Raw genomic sequence first — 17,159 nt, 5'->3', positions numbered from 1 at the left:
ATCCACGGTGCCAATGGTCATTACCCTTCCCTTTGTAACTGCTCACAACCATGTGGTCAAGCACTTACTGCAGAAATTGACAGAACACTTACATCAAGTTAACCAGTCTAAAATTTATGGAATATATAGGCTTCTTCCACCTTTATGTCTCAAAAAATATCTGCCTGTTCTTGGTTTTCTGGGACCTTTTTCTTCAGTGATTCTTCAAAGATTATTGACAGTTGTTCTTTAATTTTACTCCAAGCTCTGCTAGCACTCAGTAGTTGATGAGAATCAAATTCAAAGACTCTGGAGGTTCTTTTCCTCCCTCCTTTTGGTAGCTCAGGTGGACCTGATTTAGCTCAATGGAAGAAGAGACTGACACACCAGCCACTGAGCTGGAGGCACCGCTTTCTAACAAGGCCTATTCCCTACTCATAGACCTCCCATTACTACATAGTCTTAGAGATGTTCTCCTGCCCCATACTATATATAGACTATTACAGGGCAGGATTCCTGTCTATTGGAAGGTAGGCCATCGTGCATCCAATCCAGCTATGCCCCACCTAAGCACACCTCTCTGTGGAATAAAAGTTCCAAGAGTTAGGCAGGATCAGCTTTTTCTCAGCTAGGATTTTCCCCTAATAAAGCCTGTTGTATATTTATACCGTATGGCACTAAAGGTGTGAATATTCATGCCTCCTTTCCACAACTATATATAATAATAACTCCTCTGCACCAGGAGCTTGAATTGACTTCAAATGATTGTTTACAATGTTAACTAACCAGCTCTTGATCTTCATCCTAACCAGCTCTTGATCTTCATCCTTTATAAACTCTAGGATGAAACTTACTTTTTCACACATTTCCTGACACTTAACTTTAGCTCTCAACCCTCTCTTTTCTGACAAACCAGATTGTGCTTGCTACTTTTCTAAACTGAGTAAGAAAAAAATAACAAGACAATTCAGGATTTAATCAGATGACCTGCTTTTAATGGAATGATATTTGAAGCAAGGAGTGGGATGGGGAGAGTAACAAGCCAGTCCAGAGAAGCTCTATGAACTCAGTGTACACAGGGCCTTAGACCACAGCTGAGTAGGAATTACCTGTCTAAGGAAGAAGAAAAATAATGAAGAAAAGGAGAAGTGAAGAGTTCAAAGTGAAATTCTGCCTCCTCCACATTTCCTTACACTGGTTCCACCCTCTTTTCTAAAGGATTGTCATTTCTCTTCCCAGTATTCTAGCCTCACTGCAATATGGCATATCTCAAGTAGAAAGTGAGCTAGTGTGAGAGACCAGTCAGCTTTTAGAGACACAGCATATACAATTACCAGTGGGAAAAGTACTCCCCAGCTCCCTTGACAGCTCTCTACATATTTATGGGGTACATAATAATGCTTCAATACATATAATGTATAGTAATCAGATGGGTTAATTGGCATATCTATCATCTTGATCACTTATCATTTTGGTTTTTTTTTTTTTTTTTTGAGACAGAGTCTCACGCTGTCGCCCAGGCTGCAGTGCAGTGGCATGATCACAGCTCAATGCAATCTCCACCACCTGGGTTCAAGCAATTCTCCTTCCTCAGCCTCCCGAGTAGCTGGGACTATAGGCGCGTGCCACCACACCCAGCTAATTTTTGTATTTTTAGTTGAGATGGGGTTTCTCCATGTTGGCCAGGCTGGTCTTGAACTCCTGACCTTAGGTGATCTGCCCACCTTGGCCTCCCAAAGTGCTGGGATTTGAGGTGTGAACCACCGTACCTGGCCTCATTTCTTTTGTTGGGAGCATTCCGTATCTTCCTTCTAGCTACTTGAAACTATATAATTTATTGTTGTTAACTACAGTCATTCTACAGTACTGTAGTACATTATAACTTATTCCTTCTAAGTTTTGTATCCTTTTTTTTTTTTTTTGTATCCTTTAACACATCTCTCTCTACCCACCCCTTCCCAGCCCCAACCTCCCTTGAGATGTCACATCTTCCCTTTCTTGATTCATTTGCCCTGGAAACCCAGCTCCACAGGGTGTCATATAGCAACCTGGCTGACATTAAATTTCCAGCATGAGGGGAACGGCCACACTGTGCATTCAGCCCTAGAGAGCTGCTGAGGGGCACAGGGGATGAGCTGCTTATGTGGAATTCTTCCATTCTCACCCTCCAAAATAGTGGTGAAACAGAGAAACATAGAATGACAGCATCACACTAGATCATCTGGAGGCTATGGCAGTAGTAAATATTAATTCAATATTTTTATACAGTAATACATGGTTTTGTGTCCTTGACAATGCCTAGTGATTGTGCACACTTACTCTAATGCTAACTAAAAAAATAACAAGGGGTTGTTTCAATTACATAGGCAAATAGTAAACATGTAACTCAAAACTAGTTCCATTATAAGCCCATTAAAATGAATTTAGTAGTTTTCAAAGCATCACAATGAGAAACTAAAAGAAACATTTTTAAGGTAATTTACCTTGGAAACTTAAGTTTATGAGATTCTTTCATCAAGTAGGTTAAGCATACCTTTACTGTCTTGATTATTATTTAAGAACTCCAGCTAATTTAATTTCCCCAAATAGGCGTAAGAGATTTCTGCTTCTCTATTCCAGTGTTGGGAAAGATTTCTTCAAATAAATGAAAATACATTTTCTTACAGCTTTACATTCTTCCTTACACATTTAAATATTGTTTATACTCTTAAATCAATGAGAATTTGTAATAAATATTTCATTTGCTCAAAGCAAAAAATGGAAACACTGATTCACCAAATGATCAACGCTCACTTTTTTTAATCCAAACACTTTTATTTCTCCAAAATTGGGAGGTACCAGTGGGAAGCATGTTCACTTTCCAAATGAGAATTGCATGGCATACACATTCTCTTATCTAATTCATCAGGACGCCCACCCACTGGCACTGAAAAGCTGTAATCCCAGCAAGCAAGAGCCATACCCGTGTGCATGCACTCATGTGAAAATATCACACACACTAAATTGCATTGAGGCCGTGACAACATGCAACTTAGTAATGTGCAATATCTCCACCAGAGCAAGCAGAATGGGAGCATCAGGGAAGAAGGGTGTGATGTATACATTCAGGAGACAACATGCTGCTAAAGAGAGGAAAATGGTCTGGGGATAAAGGATGCATGCCACTGACTCAAAACTTCATGAAATGAAAACCCAATTGCAAATGTATTCAACTGAGAAGAATACTTATTCAGAATCAAAATAATGAGTAATGTTCAAAACTTCAATGAGATAGTGATCATAAAGAAGCCACATACTTCAGAAGGCAAAGCTTCACGAGCAGACACTTTCACTGTCTGGTCATGCAATTAACACCCAATTTCAATTCCACTTTTGACTTATTCACAGATCATAAAAATGAATGTAATGATTTCCACTTAGCTGCAACATAGATGATGATTAATGACTGATGCTTATAAAAGTTGGTATCACTGATATTTGTAGGCTAAACTGCACTTTGAGGACATTACAGTATTTTCAGAGTCATTTATAAATTATAAATCATAACCACTTATTTTTCCCTCAAAATCTTTTTCCATGAAGAAACATATTGCCTCTTCAACACAAACCTTCAGGATGAAAAATCCAACAGGAGCTCTTAGAGAACTCACTACCATCTTCTCCACAGGAGAAAGCTCTTCAGAGGAATCTTTATAAAACCTGTACCTTTCAAGTCTTGAATTTGCGCCAGTAAAGAAACAGCCCTAGGAACTTAAATTACAAAAAAAAATCACCTTGAATTACAGTCTTAAAATTATATAACTTGATATAGCTTTGGTTAGAAAAATGGCTCAGGCCATAACCCATTTAGTCTGTACCATATTTATCAGATTCATAAAAATCTATCAATTCTGAGAACCACTCAACTATAGTTCTGGTACCAAAGGTTGTTAAATTTTTTTCTGTATTTAAAGTAAGGTGATAATAAAACAAATGGTTTTTAAATTCCAGTATACTATGGAACCAAGACATGAGCTACTGTTATAATACATAATTAGTGTGTGCACTCCCAAGAAGGTAAGTCAAATCTAATTTGTAAAAGACCGATTTCCTCATATCCCTGTAGATGACAGCACTCTTTCTAATCTCAAATTCTCTCCTGAGCCAAAGACCTGAATTTCTAAGTGCCACCCTCTTATGTCCACAAATATAAGTCATGATCTTCCCTAACCAGCTCCTCTTGAAAGAAGGCATCATGGTGTAACAGAATATGTGCTTTCAATCAGCTGAACCTAGGTGTGACTAACAGCTTTACTTACCACTGACTGGCAAACACAACATCTAGGAATTAAGTTTAAAACAAAAAAGGTGGCATATTTGGTAAGAAAAAAAGTGACAGACATTTAGAGGATGGTCTGCTCTAAGAAAGCAGAACAACAGAAAATTCAAAACTGTGACGTGAAAATAGAAATATTTTTCTAAGAATAAGAGTCAGTAACAATGAAGGTTACTTGAGGAAAATGGAAGCATCATCTTCCCTGAAGTTCTTTATGAACAAGGTAGATATTTTTCTGCAAAGCTTGGCTTAAGCCACACTGACTGGAGAATTCCTACCAGCCTTTGATATGGCTGCTCCAATAGCTTTATCCTATTGGGAAGATAAAAGATTAGCTTTCCTTTTTGGTACAGCATTTGCAAAAGCTTTTTTGAGTCAGAAAGATCCTAGATAAACAAAGATAATCTATTGCTAGAATTTTCATCATTTCATTTATTCAGTAAAGATGATAGTCAATGGTCATATAGGACTTAGGAGGGAAGCTATAGCCGGTACTTCCTTCAAAACAGCTTCACCCCAAATGCTGTTACACTGGATAATATACTCCGAAATCTGGAATCTTTACAGATGGCCCCCATGCGGATACCTGAGGGCACTATATAGGTGTTAAGAGCATTTTTTTTTAATCCCACTTGATAGCCAATCGCACAAACAAGGTATTGGTGAAGACCTTATCCAGGCCTTGCTAGTAGGAAAAGGGGAAAGAATTAGCAAAAGTTATACAGACATCATATTTTAGGAGCATGCATCCTGTTTGAATGTTAACTGAAGGTTTTCTAACAATCAAAGTGGGATTCTCACTAGCTATTACATGAACACAGTGAAAAAATAAACCAAGATCAATAAGATACAATTATCAGAGAAAAAAAAGAAATCAAGATTTCTGTGGAAGACTAGCTCCAGACAATGGTATTTATTAAAAGTATGTGGAGACAGAAATGCCAGCCAAAGATTCACTATTCAAGAGACACTTAAGACTACCTGGTTAACAACATATTAGAAAAAGGAGCTCTAATGGACAATAGGAGGGTTTAATTTGAGATGTATGCATAAGAAGTAAAAATGTAGTTGAGTCTTGTTAATGAGCAATGAGAACAGGGGTTGGAAGAGGGGCTGAGAGAGGCCTGCTCTGCAAAAGGGCCCTCCCTACCAGAAATGATGAAGAGGAAAAGATAAAGGAAGTCAAGAGCCAATGACCTGGAAAGAGCTTATAGGGAGGAAAAGTTGAAGTTCATTCAGAAACCAAGCCTGTAAATACATGGATGCCAGAAGTCATAATGAAAGTTTCTGGCCAGAACCTCCAGTGCATACAGAGCCTATAACTTAAGAAATAAACAACGATTCTGCATTTCCAGTATCCAACCTACCCCTCGCGGAGGGCACAGCTTGGCTTTAGGACAGAGGAGAAACAGGAACGCCACCTACTCTCCTTCTGGAGCAAAGCTAGAAATCCTGACAGCAGAGGGTTCTGAAAGAAGTTGGAGATGGGGGTGGTGGAAGCGGGGGTTCTCTTAAGCAAGTGACATGATGCTAAGAGCTAGTCTAAGATCCTGCTGATGGAAAGCTGATGGAGATAGACCATTACATCTTTGTAAATCACAGGTTTGAGAGAAGGTTATCAAAACTACTTTGAATTGTTAAATTTTGTTTTGTTTTTGAGACAGAGTCTTACTCTGTTGCCTAGGCTGCAGTGCAGTGGTGTGACCAAGTTCACTGCAGTCTCCATCTTCCAAGCTCAAGCAATCCTACCACCTCAGCCTCTTAAGTAGCTGGGACTACAGATGCACACCACCATGCCTGGCTAATCTTTTTTATTTTTAGTAGAGACAAGGTCTCACTATGCTGCCCAGGTTGTCTCAAATTCCTGAGCTCGAGCAATCCTCCTGCCTTGGCCTCCCAAAGTGCTGGAATTACAGGTGTGAGCCACCACACCCGGTCTGTTTTTTTGTTTTTTAAGAAACAGGGTTGGCCGGGCGCGGTGGCTCAAGCCTGTAATCCCAGCACTTTGGGAGGCCGAGACGGGCGGATCACGAGGTCAGGAGATCGAGACCATCCTGGCTAACACGGTGAAACCCTGTCTCTACTAAAAATACAAAAAACTAGCCGGGCGAGGTGGCGGCGCCTGTAGTCCCAGGTACTCGGGAGGCTGAGACAGGAGAATGGCGTAAACCCGGGAGGCGGAGCTTGCGGTGAGCTAAGATCCAGCCACTGCACTCCAGCCCGGGCAACAGAGCCAGACTCCGTCTCCAAAAAAAAAAAAAAAAAAAGAAACAGGGTCTTGGCCGGGCATGGTGGCTCATGCCTGTAATCCCAGAATTTTGGGAGGCCGAGGTGGGCAGATCACTTAAGGTTAGGAGTTTGAGACCAGCCTGGCCAACATGGTGAAACCGAGTCTCTACTAAAAATACAAAAATTAACCGGGTGTGGTGGTGCACGCCTATAGTCCCAGCTACTTGGGAGGCTGAGGCAGGAGAATCACTTGAACTCTGGAGGCAGAGACTGCACTGAGCCAAGATCACACCACTGCAATCTATCTCCAAAAAACAAAGAAAACAGGATCTAGCTCTGTCACCAAGGCTGGAGCGCAGTGTCGTGATTACAACTCACTGTAACCTCAAGTTCCTCAAGCAAGCCTCCAGCCTCAGCCTCCCAAGTAGCTGGGGTTACAGCTGCATGCCACCAAGCCCAGACAATTTTTAAAATTTTTTTTATAGAGACAGGGTCTCACTATGTTGTCCAGACTGATCTCAGACTCCTCACCTCAAGCAATCCTCCTGCCTCAAGCAATCTGAGTGGCATGAGCCACTGTACCCGGCCTGAATCTTTTTCTTATTAACAACTGCACTGTGCATATTTATCCTCTCAAAATGAGATGAAAACCTTGAAAATACCAGAGTCCTTCAGAGTTTAGCACTGAATGTTATCAGGATGCTCACGACAAAAAACAGGCTTATCATGGAAAAAAAATTCTGGGAGAAATAAGAATAGCATAAACCTTATCCCTACCTGATAGCTTCTTCCACAGACTGGCCAATAATATTAGAAGAAGGACCTGGCTGAGATAGTGGAGTCAGGCTTATCACCCACTTCACTGGCTTGTAGTACTCATCACTGGAACTTAATAGATAAAATAGTGTGGTCAGGAAAATTATCTGCAAAACAAAGGACAATATCTCCTAAAAAAAATCGTATTTGGAAACTATAGGAAGACAGACATCTGTAATTGCAAATGAAATCAGAAATATGCTTTAACAAGGAAGGAAATATGAGGTGTACTTATCTATGTGGACATACCAGAGAAAGTACAAAATTGAGAAGGGCTGTCCCGCTGTAGAAGAGGATGGTCAAGAGTGTAGTGACAGTGGTGAAGAGCAGGCTCACATTCCGGCTCATAACGATCCACAGAGACTCCAAGATCTGGCGAGGAGGAAAAGCTGGATATCAGAACCAATCCTCATGAAAAAAGTTTCTACAGCCATCTAGTGTGCTTTTAATACAGTGTTTTAGTAACATGAACTGAAAAGCTAAGAACTGAGGATTACTTCAAATGAAAAATTAAAAAATTAAAAAATAAACCACAAACAGTTGTATAATCAATAGTAAAGAAAATGGTGAATCCACACCAAATAATATAGACAGCCATTAAAAACATCACTGTTATAACATGGTAAAATATTTTACAATAAAATGCTAAATTTAAAAAACAGGATTAAAAATTTTTATATATAATTGGTGGGGCATGGTGGCTCATACCCGTAATCCCAGCAATTTGGGAGGCTGAGGCAGGTGGATCACCTTAGGTCAGGAGTTCCAGACCAGTCTGACCAACATGGTAAAACCCTGTCTCTACTAAAAATACAAAATTAGCCAAGTGTGGTGTGGCGCATGCTTGTAATCCCAGCTACTTGGGAGGCTGAGGCAGGAGAATCGCTTAAACCCAGATGGCAGTGGTTGCAGTGAGCCGACATCCTGCCATTGCACTCTAGCCTGGGCAGCAAGAACAAAACACTGTCTCAAAATAAATAAATAAATAAATAAATAAATAAATAAATAAATAAATAAAACACACACACACACACACACATATACATACATACATATATATATCATTGTAGGCCGGGCGCGGTGGCTCAAGCCTGTAATCCCAGCACTTTGGGAGGCCGAGACGGGCGGATCACGAGGTCAGGAGATCGAGACCATCCTGGCTAACACGGTGAAACCCCGTCTCCAGTAAAAAAAAAAATAAAAAAACTAGCCGGGCGAGGTGGCGGGCGCCTGTAGTCCCAGCTACTCGGGAGGCTGAGGCAGGAGAATGGCGTGAACCCGGGAGGCGGAGCTTGCAGTGAGCTGAGATCCGGCCACTGCACTCCAGCCTGGGTGACAGAGCGAGACTCCGTCTCAAAAAAAAAAAAAAAAAAAAAAAAAAAAAAAAAAAAAAAAAAAAAATATATATATATATATATATATATCATTGTAGCTATGCAAAAATGGCAAGCAGAGAAAAAATATAGTCATGCATCACTTAATGATGGAGATACATTCTGAGAAATGTATCATTAGGCGATTTCACCCTGCATACGTCATAAAGTGTACTGATACAAACCTAAATGGTAAAGCCTGGCACACATATAGGCTATGAGATACAACCTACTACTCCTAAACTATAAACCTTTGTAGCATGTTACTGTACTGAATACCACATGCAATCACAATACAGGTATTTGTATATCTAAACATGTAAAAGGTACAGTAAAAATACAGTACTATAAATCTTATGGGACCATGATTGCATTATGTGACCCATCATTAACAGAGACATTATTATGTGACACATGTCATGACTTTACCTCCAGGGGAATATGCTAGAGTACAACCTGTGGTGACATTTATCTTGTAGGATCCTAAGTGCAGGCCATGAAATTCCAGTATTTGCTTTACTGGCTGCCTGGCGCCCACCCTTGCCATTTCCAACTTAGAGCTATCTACAAATATAAAAAGCATCACCTCAATGACTTCATTAAATCACAAGAAAAGCAATCAACAGACAGGGACAAGAGCAGTGCTCTGAGGCCAAAAATCTTTCCTGAGACAGGCAATGACCAGTATATTGAGGTCTACTGAGTTCAGCTGATTTGTCACCTACACATTCACTAGAACCAGATATCATGAGGAAGGTTTCTCATAGATGTTAAATATTAATAAAGGAGAGGTACAATATTTATAGTATACCTGCATGTTTCATTTACGATCTCAAATCCCCTTATTATAATATCTGTTCCATTCTTCCCAAGTGGACTATCCTTCCTCTTAATGAAAAATACAAAAGCAAAATGACCAGAAAAACACCTCCCGTTACCATTTCTAAAATGCTTCCACAGACCTCCCAACAATGCCATGAGTGAAGAAATGTGGATGATATTATCTCTATTTTATAGATACATAATTTGAAGTTCACAAATTTTTTAAAAAACTTGCCTAAGGGCACAAAGCTAGTAAGTAGAACTAGAGCTTAGAGCTTATATGCTGTGGGGCAGAACTCACAACATCTGATTTTTGTTTTGGTGCCCTTCCCAAAACAGCAGTTCTGGTTTTTGTCATATGTCCATCTGTTCTATGAAAAGTCCTCTCCATTCCTTTCCTACTTCAGATGTACCATTTATAAAGGCATACTTTGTTGCCCTTGGCATTTCTTGCAAACCTCAGCTCAGTTTCCTAAGAGAACTCTGGCAGGCTGGTTTCATTTACAAAAACTCCTTACATAAAACCTTGAAAATGCTTCACAATGCCCACAAAAATATGCAAGATTGACTAGTTGACCTCGTGGGATAAAGAATGAATGAACAATGCCATCAGTTCCAAGAAACAAGCCAACAATGCCTTTACTTGTGATTTGACAAGCATTCTTTTTGCAGTTTCAGTCATTTTGGAATTTTTATTAAAAAAAAAAAAAAGTTTCTGGGTTGCATTAAGAGAAAATACCTTGTGGTAATTCTTAAGAAATTAACTAAATACATTAATTTTAGACTGTTAGTCTCCAACAACAAAAAAGTAACCTTTCCTATTTGAAAGAAAGAAAGGGAATCAACTGGAGAAAACAGAGGAAAAAACATTTCTAGAATACTAACTAAATCCTTAAAGTAAAGTGGTTTTAATTTATATGGCAGGCTTAGGGAGGAGAAAATGGGTAAAGGCAGGCACAATACCAAGGCCCATGAAACTCTGAAAACAAAACAGATTTATGGAGACAAAATGTATTGCAACTCAGGTTGGGTGCAGTGGCTCACACCTGTAATCCCAGCACTTTGGGAGGCCAAGGTGAGCGGATCACTTGAAGCCAGGAGTTTGAGACCAGCCTGGCTAATATAGTGAAATCCCATCCCTACTAACAATACAAAAAAATTAGGTGAATGTGGTGGTCTGTAATACCAACTACTCAGGAGGCTGAGGCACAAAAATTTCTTGAACCCAGGAGGTGGAGGTTGCAGTGAGCTGAGATCATGCCACTGCGCTCCAGACTGGATGACAAAGCGAGTCTGTCTCTGGAAAAAGAAAAAAAAAAAAAAAGGATCCTAACTCATAAGTAGAAAACATGAGCCAGGTTTGATATCAGTTTAATCAACAATAGCAATGTAAGTACTGGAAGAACGTCACAAAGAGTTCATTATGAAACATATAAAAAGCCCAAGAGACTTACTGAACCAACTAAGCAATGTGGTCATGAAAGGTGGTCTCTACTGTGGATAAGAACTGACCAACAAGGCCTCACCATCTCCAGTGGCTCTGCAGTCCTTTACTCTGAGTCCACCACTCACCAAACAACCGTTTGATTATTAATTTGATTTCCCAGTACTTATTAAGAGCCATCAGCCTATCTTCTTATGGAGCCAGTGAAGGAGATTCAAAGGCAACAGTTTAGAAAAACAGAGGAGGAACAGGACATTGCAGAGATGCAGAGGTCTAAATAAGGGAAAATGTCTCCCCTGGCAGAACTCAGCCACCTCTGTCTGCCTCAGAGAGTTGGGAGGGAGCCTGGAGACAATGGACCACATGAGCTCTGCTATCTTTCTCTAGTTCCAATCTTTTTTATCTATCTATAAAGGAAGGGAGATGAGTCAGGTGACCTCAAAACACCATTTCAACTCAGCCACTGTATTTCTAAATACAAAAATAATTATTGGCTGAGCGGCTCATGTCTGTAATCCCAGCACTTTGGGAGGCCAAGGTGAAAGAATAGCTTGAGCTCAGGAGTTCAAGACCAGCCTGTGCAACATAGCATGACCCCATCTCTGCAAAAAACTTAAAATTTAAAAATCAGCTGGGTGTGGTGGTGTATGCCTGTAGTCTCACCTACTCAGGGAGAAGGAGGAGGAGGATGAAGCAGGAGGATGGCTTGAGCCCAGGAGGTCGAGGATGCAGTAAGCCACAGTCAAATCACTGCACTACAGTCTAATGTGCTTCTCTTAGTTTAATTGAGGACCTAACACTGTACTAAATTCTAAGGCAGGGATATATGAGATTCCTTCTACCTCCAAAAACTTATAATCTAGTCCAGAAGATTGGGTATAAACACTAAAGTGTCAAAAATACGTTTAGGTATCAAAAGAGTGAAAACAATAAATGCAAAAGGAATCTGAATGTAGAGAAACCTCAATGTGTTCTGAAATACACTGTGAAGATTTCATGAACAAGACTGGCCTAAGCCAACTATTTACAACAATATCCAAAAAAAAAAAACTGACAAAACAAAGCAAATAAAAATATAAAGGTATGAGACTAAGAAATGTTGAGTTCTCTAGAGGATGAAATACAGTTTGAAAGATAACACAACATTACATATAAAGTCTGGCCTCTGGAGCCAAGGAAAGATGAACTGAATTTGAATATCAACTGCTATTTACCATGCTAACTATTTAACACCTCTGAGCCTTTTTTTGGTTATTAAAATGAAGGCAATTATACTAGTTTTGCAGAATCACTGGGAGAATTAAATTGGAAAATATTAAGCACCTAGCACAATATTTGACACAAAATATTTCATACAAAAACTACTAAATAATCATCTGTTCCCTGAACTGTCCATTACTCAATATTTAAATGTGTTTAGGGATACAGAAATTGTACTTTTCTTTTTGAGGGACTACACAGCAAAACTGTTATTTTAGTGTCAAAAACTGCCTCTTCTCTTTCCATAAGAATTTATAAAATTTAATTTTTCTTTATCATCTATCTTAGTATGATGTAACACTGTCACTTCATTCATCAGTAAGAGATGCTTAGGTCAGGCGCGGTGACTCACGCCTGTAATCCCAGCACTTTGGGAGGTCGAGGAGGGTGGATCACAAGGTCAGGAGATTGAGATCATCCTGGATAACATGGTGAAACCCTGTCCCTACTAAAAATACAAAAAATTAGCCGGGCATGGTGGCGGGTGCCTGTAGTTCCAGCTACTCGGGAGGCTGAGGCAGGAGAATGGCTTGAACCCGGGAGAATGGCATGAACCCGGGAGGCGGAGCTTGCAGTGAGCCGAGATCGCGCTACTGCACTCCAGCCTCGGTGACGGAGCGAGACCCTGTCTCAAAAAAACAAACAAAACAAAAACCAGATGCTTTTAAGTTCAATGACTACAGTCACAAAACAAAACAAAAAGGGATTCAGTAACTTTTAGTTAACACACCTGAATTTTGGGGGAAAGCAAACATTCAAAGGTATTATTAGATGATACACTATTTTGTGTATGCACTGGCATTAAAGAGCCAACTGGAAGGTCCAGGATACTGGATGGAACCTGCTGACTGACTAATGGGCTTTTCTATAGGCTGATCTGGCAGGGACCTTCCAGCTGCTTTTAGTGTTGCACTCTTAAAAACGAACATACTGCCAGGGATCCCCAGACAGGTAACAAAAGAGAAAACAAAACAAACTTTAAAGAAACGTAGAGCAAAGAGACAGCAGAAGACATTTTAAATATTTTATTAGTAATATTCTCAAATAAGTAAAAAAGGAGGGTTCAGAAGAAAGAGCTGTTGGATATTACAAGTATGATAGCAGGAAAAATGAAAATTTCAATCACAGTTTTTTTTTTGTTTTGTTTTGAGATGGAGTTTCGCTCTTGTTACCCAGGATGGAGTTCAATGACACAATCTCAGCTCACCACACCCTCTGCCTCCCAGGTTCAAGTGACTCTCCTGCCTCAGCCTCCTGAGTAGCTGGGATTACGGGCATGCGCCATCACGCCAGACTAATTTTGTATTTTTAGTAGAGACGGGGTTTCTCCATGTTGGTTAGGCTGATCTTGAACTCCCAACCTCAAGTGATCTGCCCGCCTCGGCCTCCCAAAGTGCTGGGATTACAGGCATGAGCCACGGCGCCCACCCTCAATCACTGTTTCAAAGGCAAGTTGAAGCTATTTCTCAGGGGAAAAAGAAAACAAAGAGATAGAAAACAGAAAAGAGGCTTTCAAAATTAAGGAATCCATGTTAAAGGCCCAATATCTGATTAATAGCACTTCACCTTCCACATTAAGAAGGCAAAAGATAACATCTAAAACTGCAAAACAAAGAAAAGAGTAGCATAAACATTATTTTAGAAATTCAGAGGTAAATACCCAGGGAAAGCTAAAAGAATTGACAGTTGTTTGTAAAGAAAAAGATGGGAAATTGGGAGGCATACAGCAGGGCACTGCTGCTTATTCAAATCTTTCAGCGTTATTGCCTTTTCAGTGATGGTCATGTATTATTTTGATAAAAATTAAATTTAGGCCAGGTGCGATGGCTCATGACTCTAATCCCAGCACTTTGGGAGGCCAAGGCAGGCAGATCACTTGAGGTCAGGAGTTCAAGACCAGTTTGGGTCAACACGGAGAAACCTGTATCTACAAAAATGCAAAAAAAAAAAAAAAAAAAAGAAAAAATTAGCTGGGTGTGGTGGTGCACGCCTGTAATCCCAGCTACTCAGGAGGCTAAGGTAGGAGAATCGCTTGAACCTGGGAGGCGGAAGTTGAAGTAAGCTGAGATCACACTACTGCACTCCAGCCTAGGCAACAGAATGAGACTCCGTCTCAAAAAAAAATTAATTTTAAAAAGTTTAGTACAGCAAACCTCAATTTTTGTTCACTTGATGAAAGTCACAAATTTATACACAAGAAAATTACTCTCTGTGAAATTCTATGTCCAAGACACCATACAAAATATGCTATGGAATGAGGAGGAGCAGTAGTTAGCACTTAGGAATGCTGCAAAGACTGCAGAGGTGATGGCGCACGGTGGGAGGTTAGGTGGGAAGGTAACAAGCTAAGCATTCAACACATCCCATCCCTCCAATGTAACTGGAACCATATTTCCATCTAGTCAAGGGACTTCATACACCACAAAGGCAGGTCCCTCTCTAGTAGTCCAATTGGAGACATCCTGATCAGCCTAGAGGGAGGACGAGGATCCCTATCTGAGAATCTGGCAGCCCACAGCATCACTCACATCACACAGCATCACTCAGGACTCAGCATCTCTCACTCTACAACCACAGGGGAAATACCAAGGGAGTGGTGACACCTGATGCCTGTGGCTTTTGAACATCATCCTAGTGCATTCAGAGTTCTCAAACATGTAAATGTCATGACGTTAAAAACAGGATAGATGAGGCCTCAAAATGCATACGGAAAACTTGGAATTAGAGTGTCTTTTATTTTGAACTTCAGCTTAACTATAAATACTATTTCTTACCGAAAGAAATGTCTCAATGTTCTCGTGAACAAAGGAAGCAATATCCTGCCAGTCCAGAATGTCTCCCAGCCAGCTATTCTGACGACTGACATGCAACTTCTGTCCTTTGTGCCTTCCAGAGTGTGTTACATTCTATGGAATAAAACAGTGCAGACATGAAATTCCCATCTTAATCTAAAGATCCAAAAGTATAAAAGTCACATTTTGCTTCAGGTCCCCTTAATCACTTCAGTAAGTACTCCAAGGAGAAGAACTTTCCATTATTTAAGAAATCAGCTAAGAACTCCATTTAAAGACCTGAAATAAAAAATGCTTTTGTTTATATTCTAGGTACCTTGGCTAAGTCTTGCTCCAGTGCTTCCCTCCTAAATACATTTGCAAACACATCTTACTCCTCAGTATCTACAACAACACACTAAATAGCATTTACTTTTTTTTTTTTTTTTTTTTAGTTTTTAGGTCCTCTACCTTTCTCTTGATCTCCCATCTTTGCTTTTTCCTCCTTTCCTCATTTTTCTTTTTAATTTACCATACAAGATAAGCAAAACGAGGAGAGAAGAATATAACAAGCAAATGTAAGGCAGTAAATAGAATTTGTCTATCTGGAAGACATTGGCAGAGATACGAGAATAACTAACTTTGAAAGAGATAAAGACCAGGTAGAATGGCTCACACCTGTAATCCTACCACTTTGGGAGGCTGAGGCAAGAGGATCACTTAAGCCTAGGAGTTCAAGACCAACCTGGGCAACACAGTGAGACCCTATCTTTACAAAAATTTAAAAATTAGACACGCATGATGGTAGGAATGTTGTCTTCTTTTTTTAGAGACAAGGTCTTGCTCGCCTTGTCACCAGGTTGGACTGGAGTGCAATGGTGCAGTCATAGCTCACTGCAGCCTCCAACTCCTGAGCTTCAGTGATCCTCCCACTTCAGTCTCCCCAAGTAGCTGGGACTATCGGCGCACACCACCACACCCCGCTAATTTTTTGTAGAGATGGGGTCTCACTACGTTGCCCAGGCTGGTCTGAAGCTTCAAGCCTCAAGTGATCCTCCCACCTCAGCCTCCCAAACAGCCAGGATTACAGACATGAGCCACCATGCCCAGCCAACAAATATGCCAGTTTGTACAAAGAACTTGAGCATCCCTGGATTTTGGTACCAGTGGGGTGTCTTAGGACCAATCATCCAGCACACTGGGGGACACACTGTACTTAACCGCTTAACAGACCCATGCTTATGAAACACTGACCTTCCTCTACTATAAAATAAAGCTCACGAGGTATGAGGGGTAATAAAAGCTATTTGTCTGTAAGCAGTCCCAGAGTTAGCAAAAGAAATAGATACACCTTTCTAATTATCTGGTTTTTCAGCAGATGAGATCAAATCTATGATACTCACCTAGATATTCCCTGGATATTTTTTCCCAAGTCTTTGAAATCTATAAAAACTAACAATCTTCCCTCAACTCATCCCAAAGCAAGAGTACGTAATCCCAAACAAGTCACTAAGGAACAAATTCAAATTTAAAATCAGCCCTCCTCCCCCTCCACCCTACATTAAGAGACTTACATATATACTTGCTCTCCTTACATCAACTCAGAATCATCACCACCAACTCTGCCCACTCTATACATAGCACAGCTCCTGCTAGCCCACAGGCCCTGCCAGAACTAGTGTATAGGATGGCCGGGGCAACATGGCAAAACCCCATCTCTACAAAAAATACAAAAAAATTCACCAGGCATGGTGGCATGCACCTGTAATCCCAGCTACCCAGAAGGCTGAGGCAGGAGGATCACTCGAGTCCAAGAGATGGAGGTTACAGTAAGCCAAGATCACACCACTGCACTCCAGCCTGGGTGACAAGAATGAGACCCTGTCTCAAAAAATAATAATAATAAATAAAAATAAAAAGTAAAAGATCTCTAAGCTTTTAGATCCAGTTTCACTTCCTCAAAGAAAAGTTCTTAATGCCTACAGTTGTACTGTCTAAAACAGTAGCCAGTAGAAGCTAGCCACATGTGGCTACTGAGCACTTAAAATATGTCTAGCTCAAAAACTGAGACGTGCTGCTGGTATAAAATGCATGCTAGATTTCAAAGACAGTATGGAAAAAAAAGAATATAAAATATCTTATTAAATTTT

General features: G+C 40.3%; 2 protein-coding genes across 6 annotated transcripts in view; both read right to left on the bottom strand.

The window, feature by feature from the left end:
- CTNNAL1 (catenin alpha like 1) overlaps positions 1 to 17,159 on the bottom strand; it is a 264,318-nt gene that overhangs the window by 103,506 nt on the left and 143,653 nt on the right. The gene's annotated exons all lie outside the window — the stretch shown is intronic.
- Positions 1 to 17,159, bottom strand: part of TMEM245 (transmembrane protein 245) — a 123,725-nt gene that overhangs the window by 45,753 nt on the left and 60,813 nt on the right. For all 5 annotated transcript variants that reach the window (XM_050759549.1, XM_050759548.1, XM_050759547.1 and 2 more), the window contains 3 exons: positions 15,013 to 15,144; positions 7,589 to 7,711; positions 7,301 to 7,446 (listed from right to left, as the gene is read on the bottom strand). In XM_050759549.1, coding sequence (XP_050615506.1) covers positions 7,301 to 7,446; positions 7,589 to 7,711; positions 15,013 to 15,144 — 401 coding nt within the window. The remainder of the gene's footprint in view (positions 1 to 7,300; positions 7,447 to 7,588; positions 7,712 to 15,012; positions 15,145 to 17,159) is intronic.

Source organism: Macaca thibetana, chromosome 15 (genome assembly GCF_024542745.1).
Source record: "Macaca thibetana thibetana isolate TM-01 chromosome 15, ASM2454274v1, whole genome shotgun sequence".
NCBI classification, from domain to species: Eukaryota; Metazoa; Chordata; class Mammalia; order Primates; family Cercopithecidae; genus Macaca; species Macaca thibetana.
Note: the sequence above shows the minus strand (reverse complement) of the source record. Positions and strands in the feature narration are given on the sequence as shown.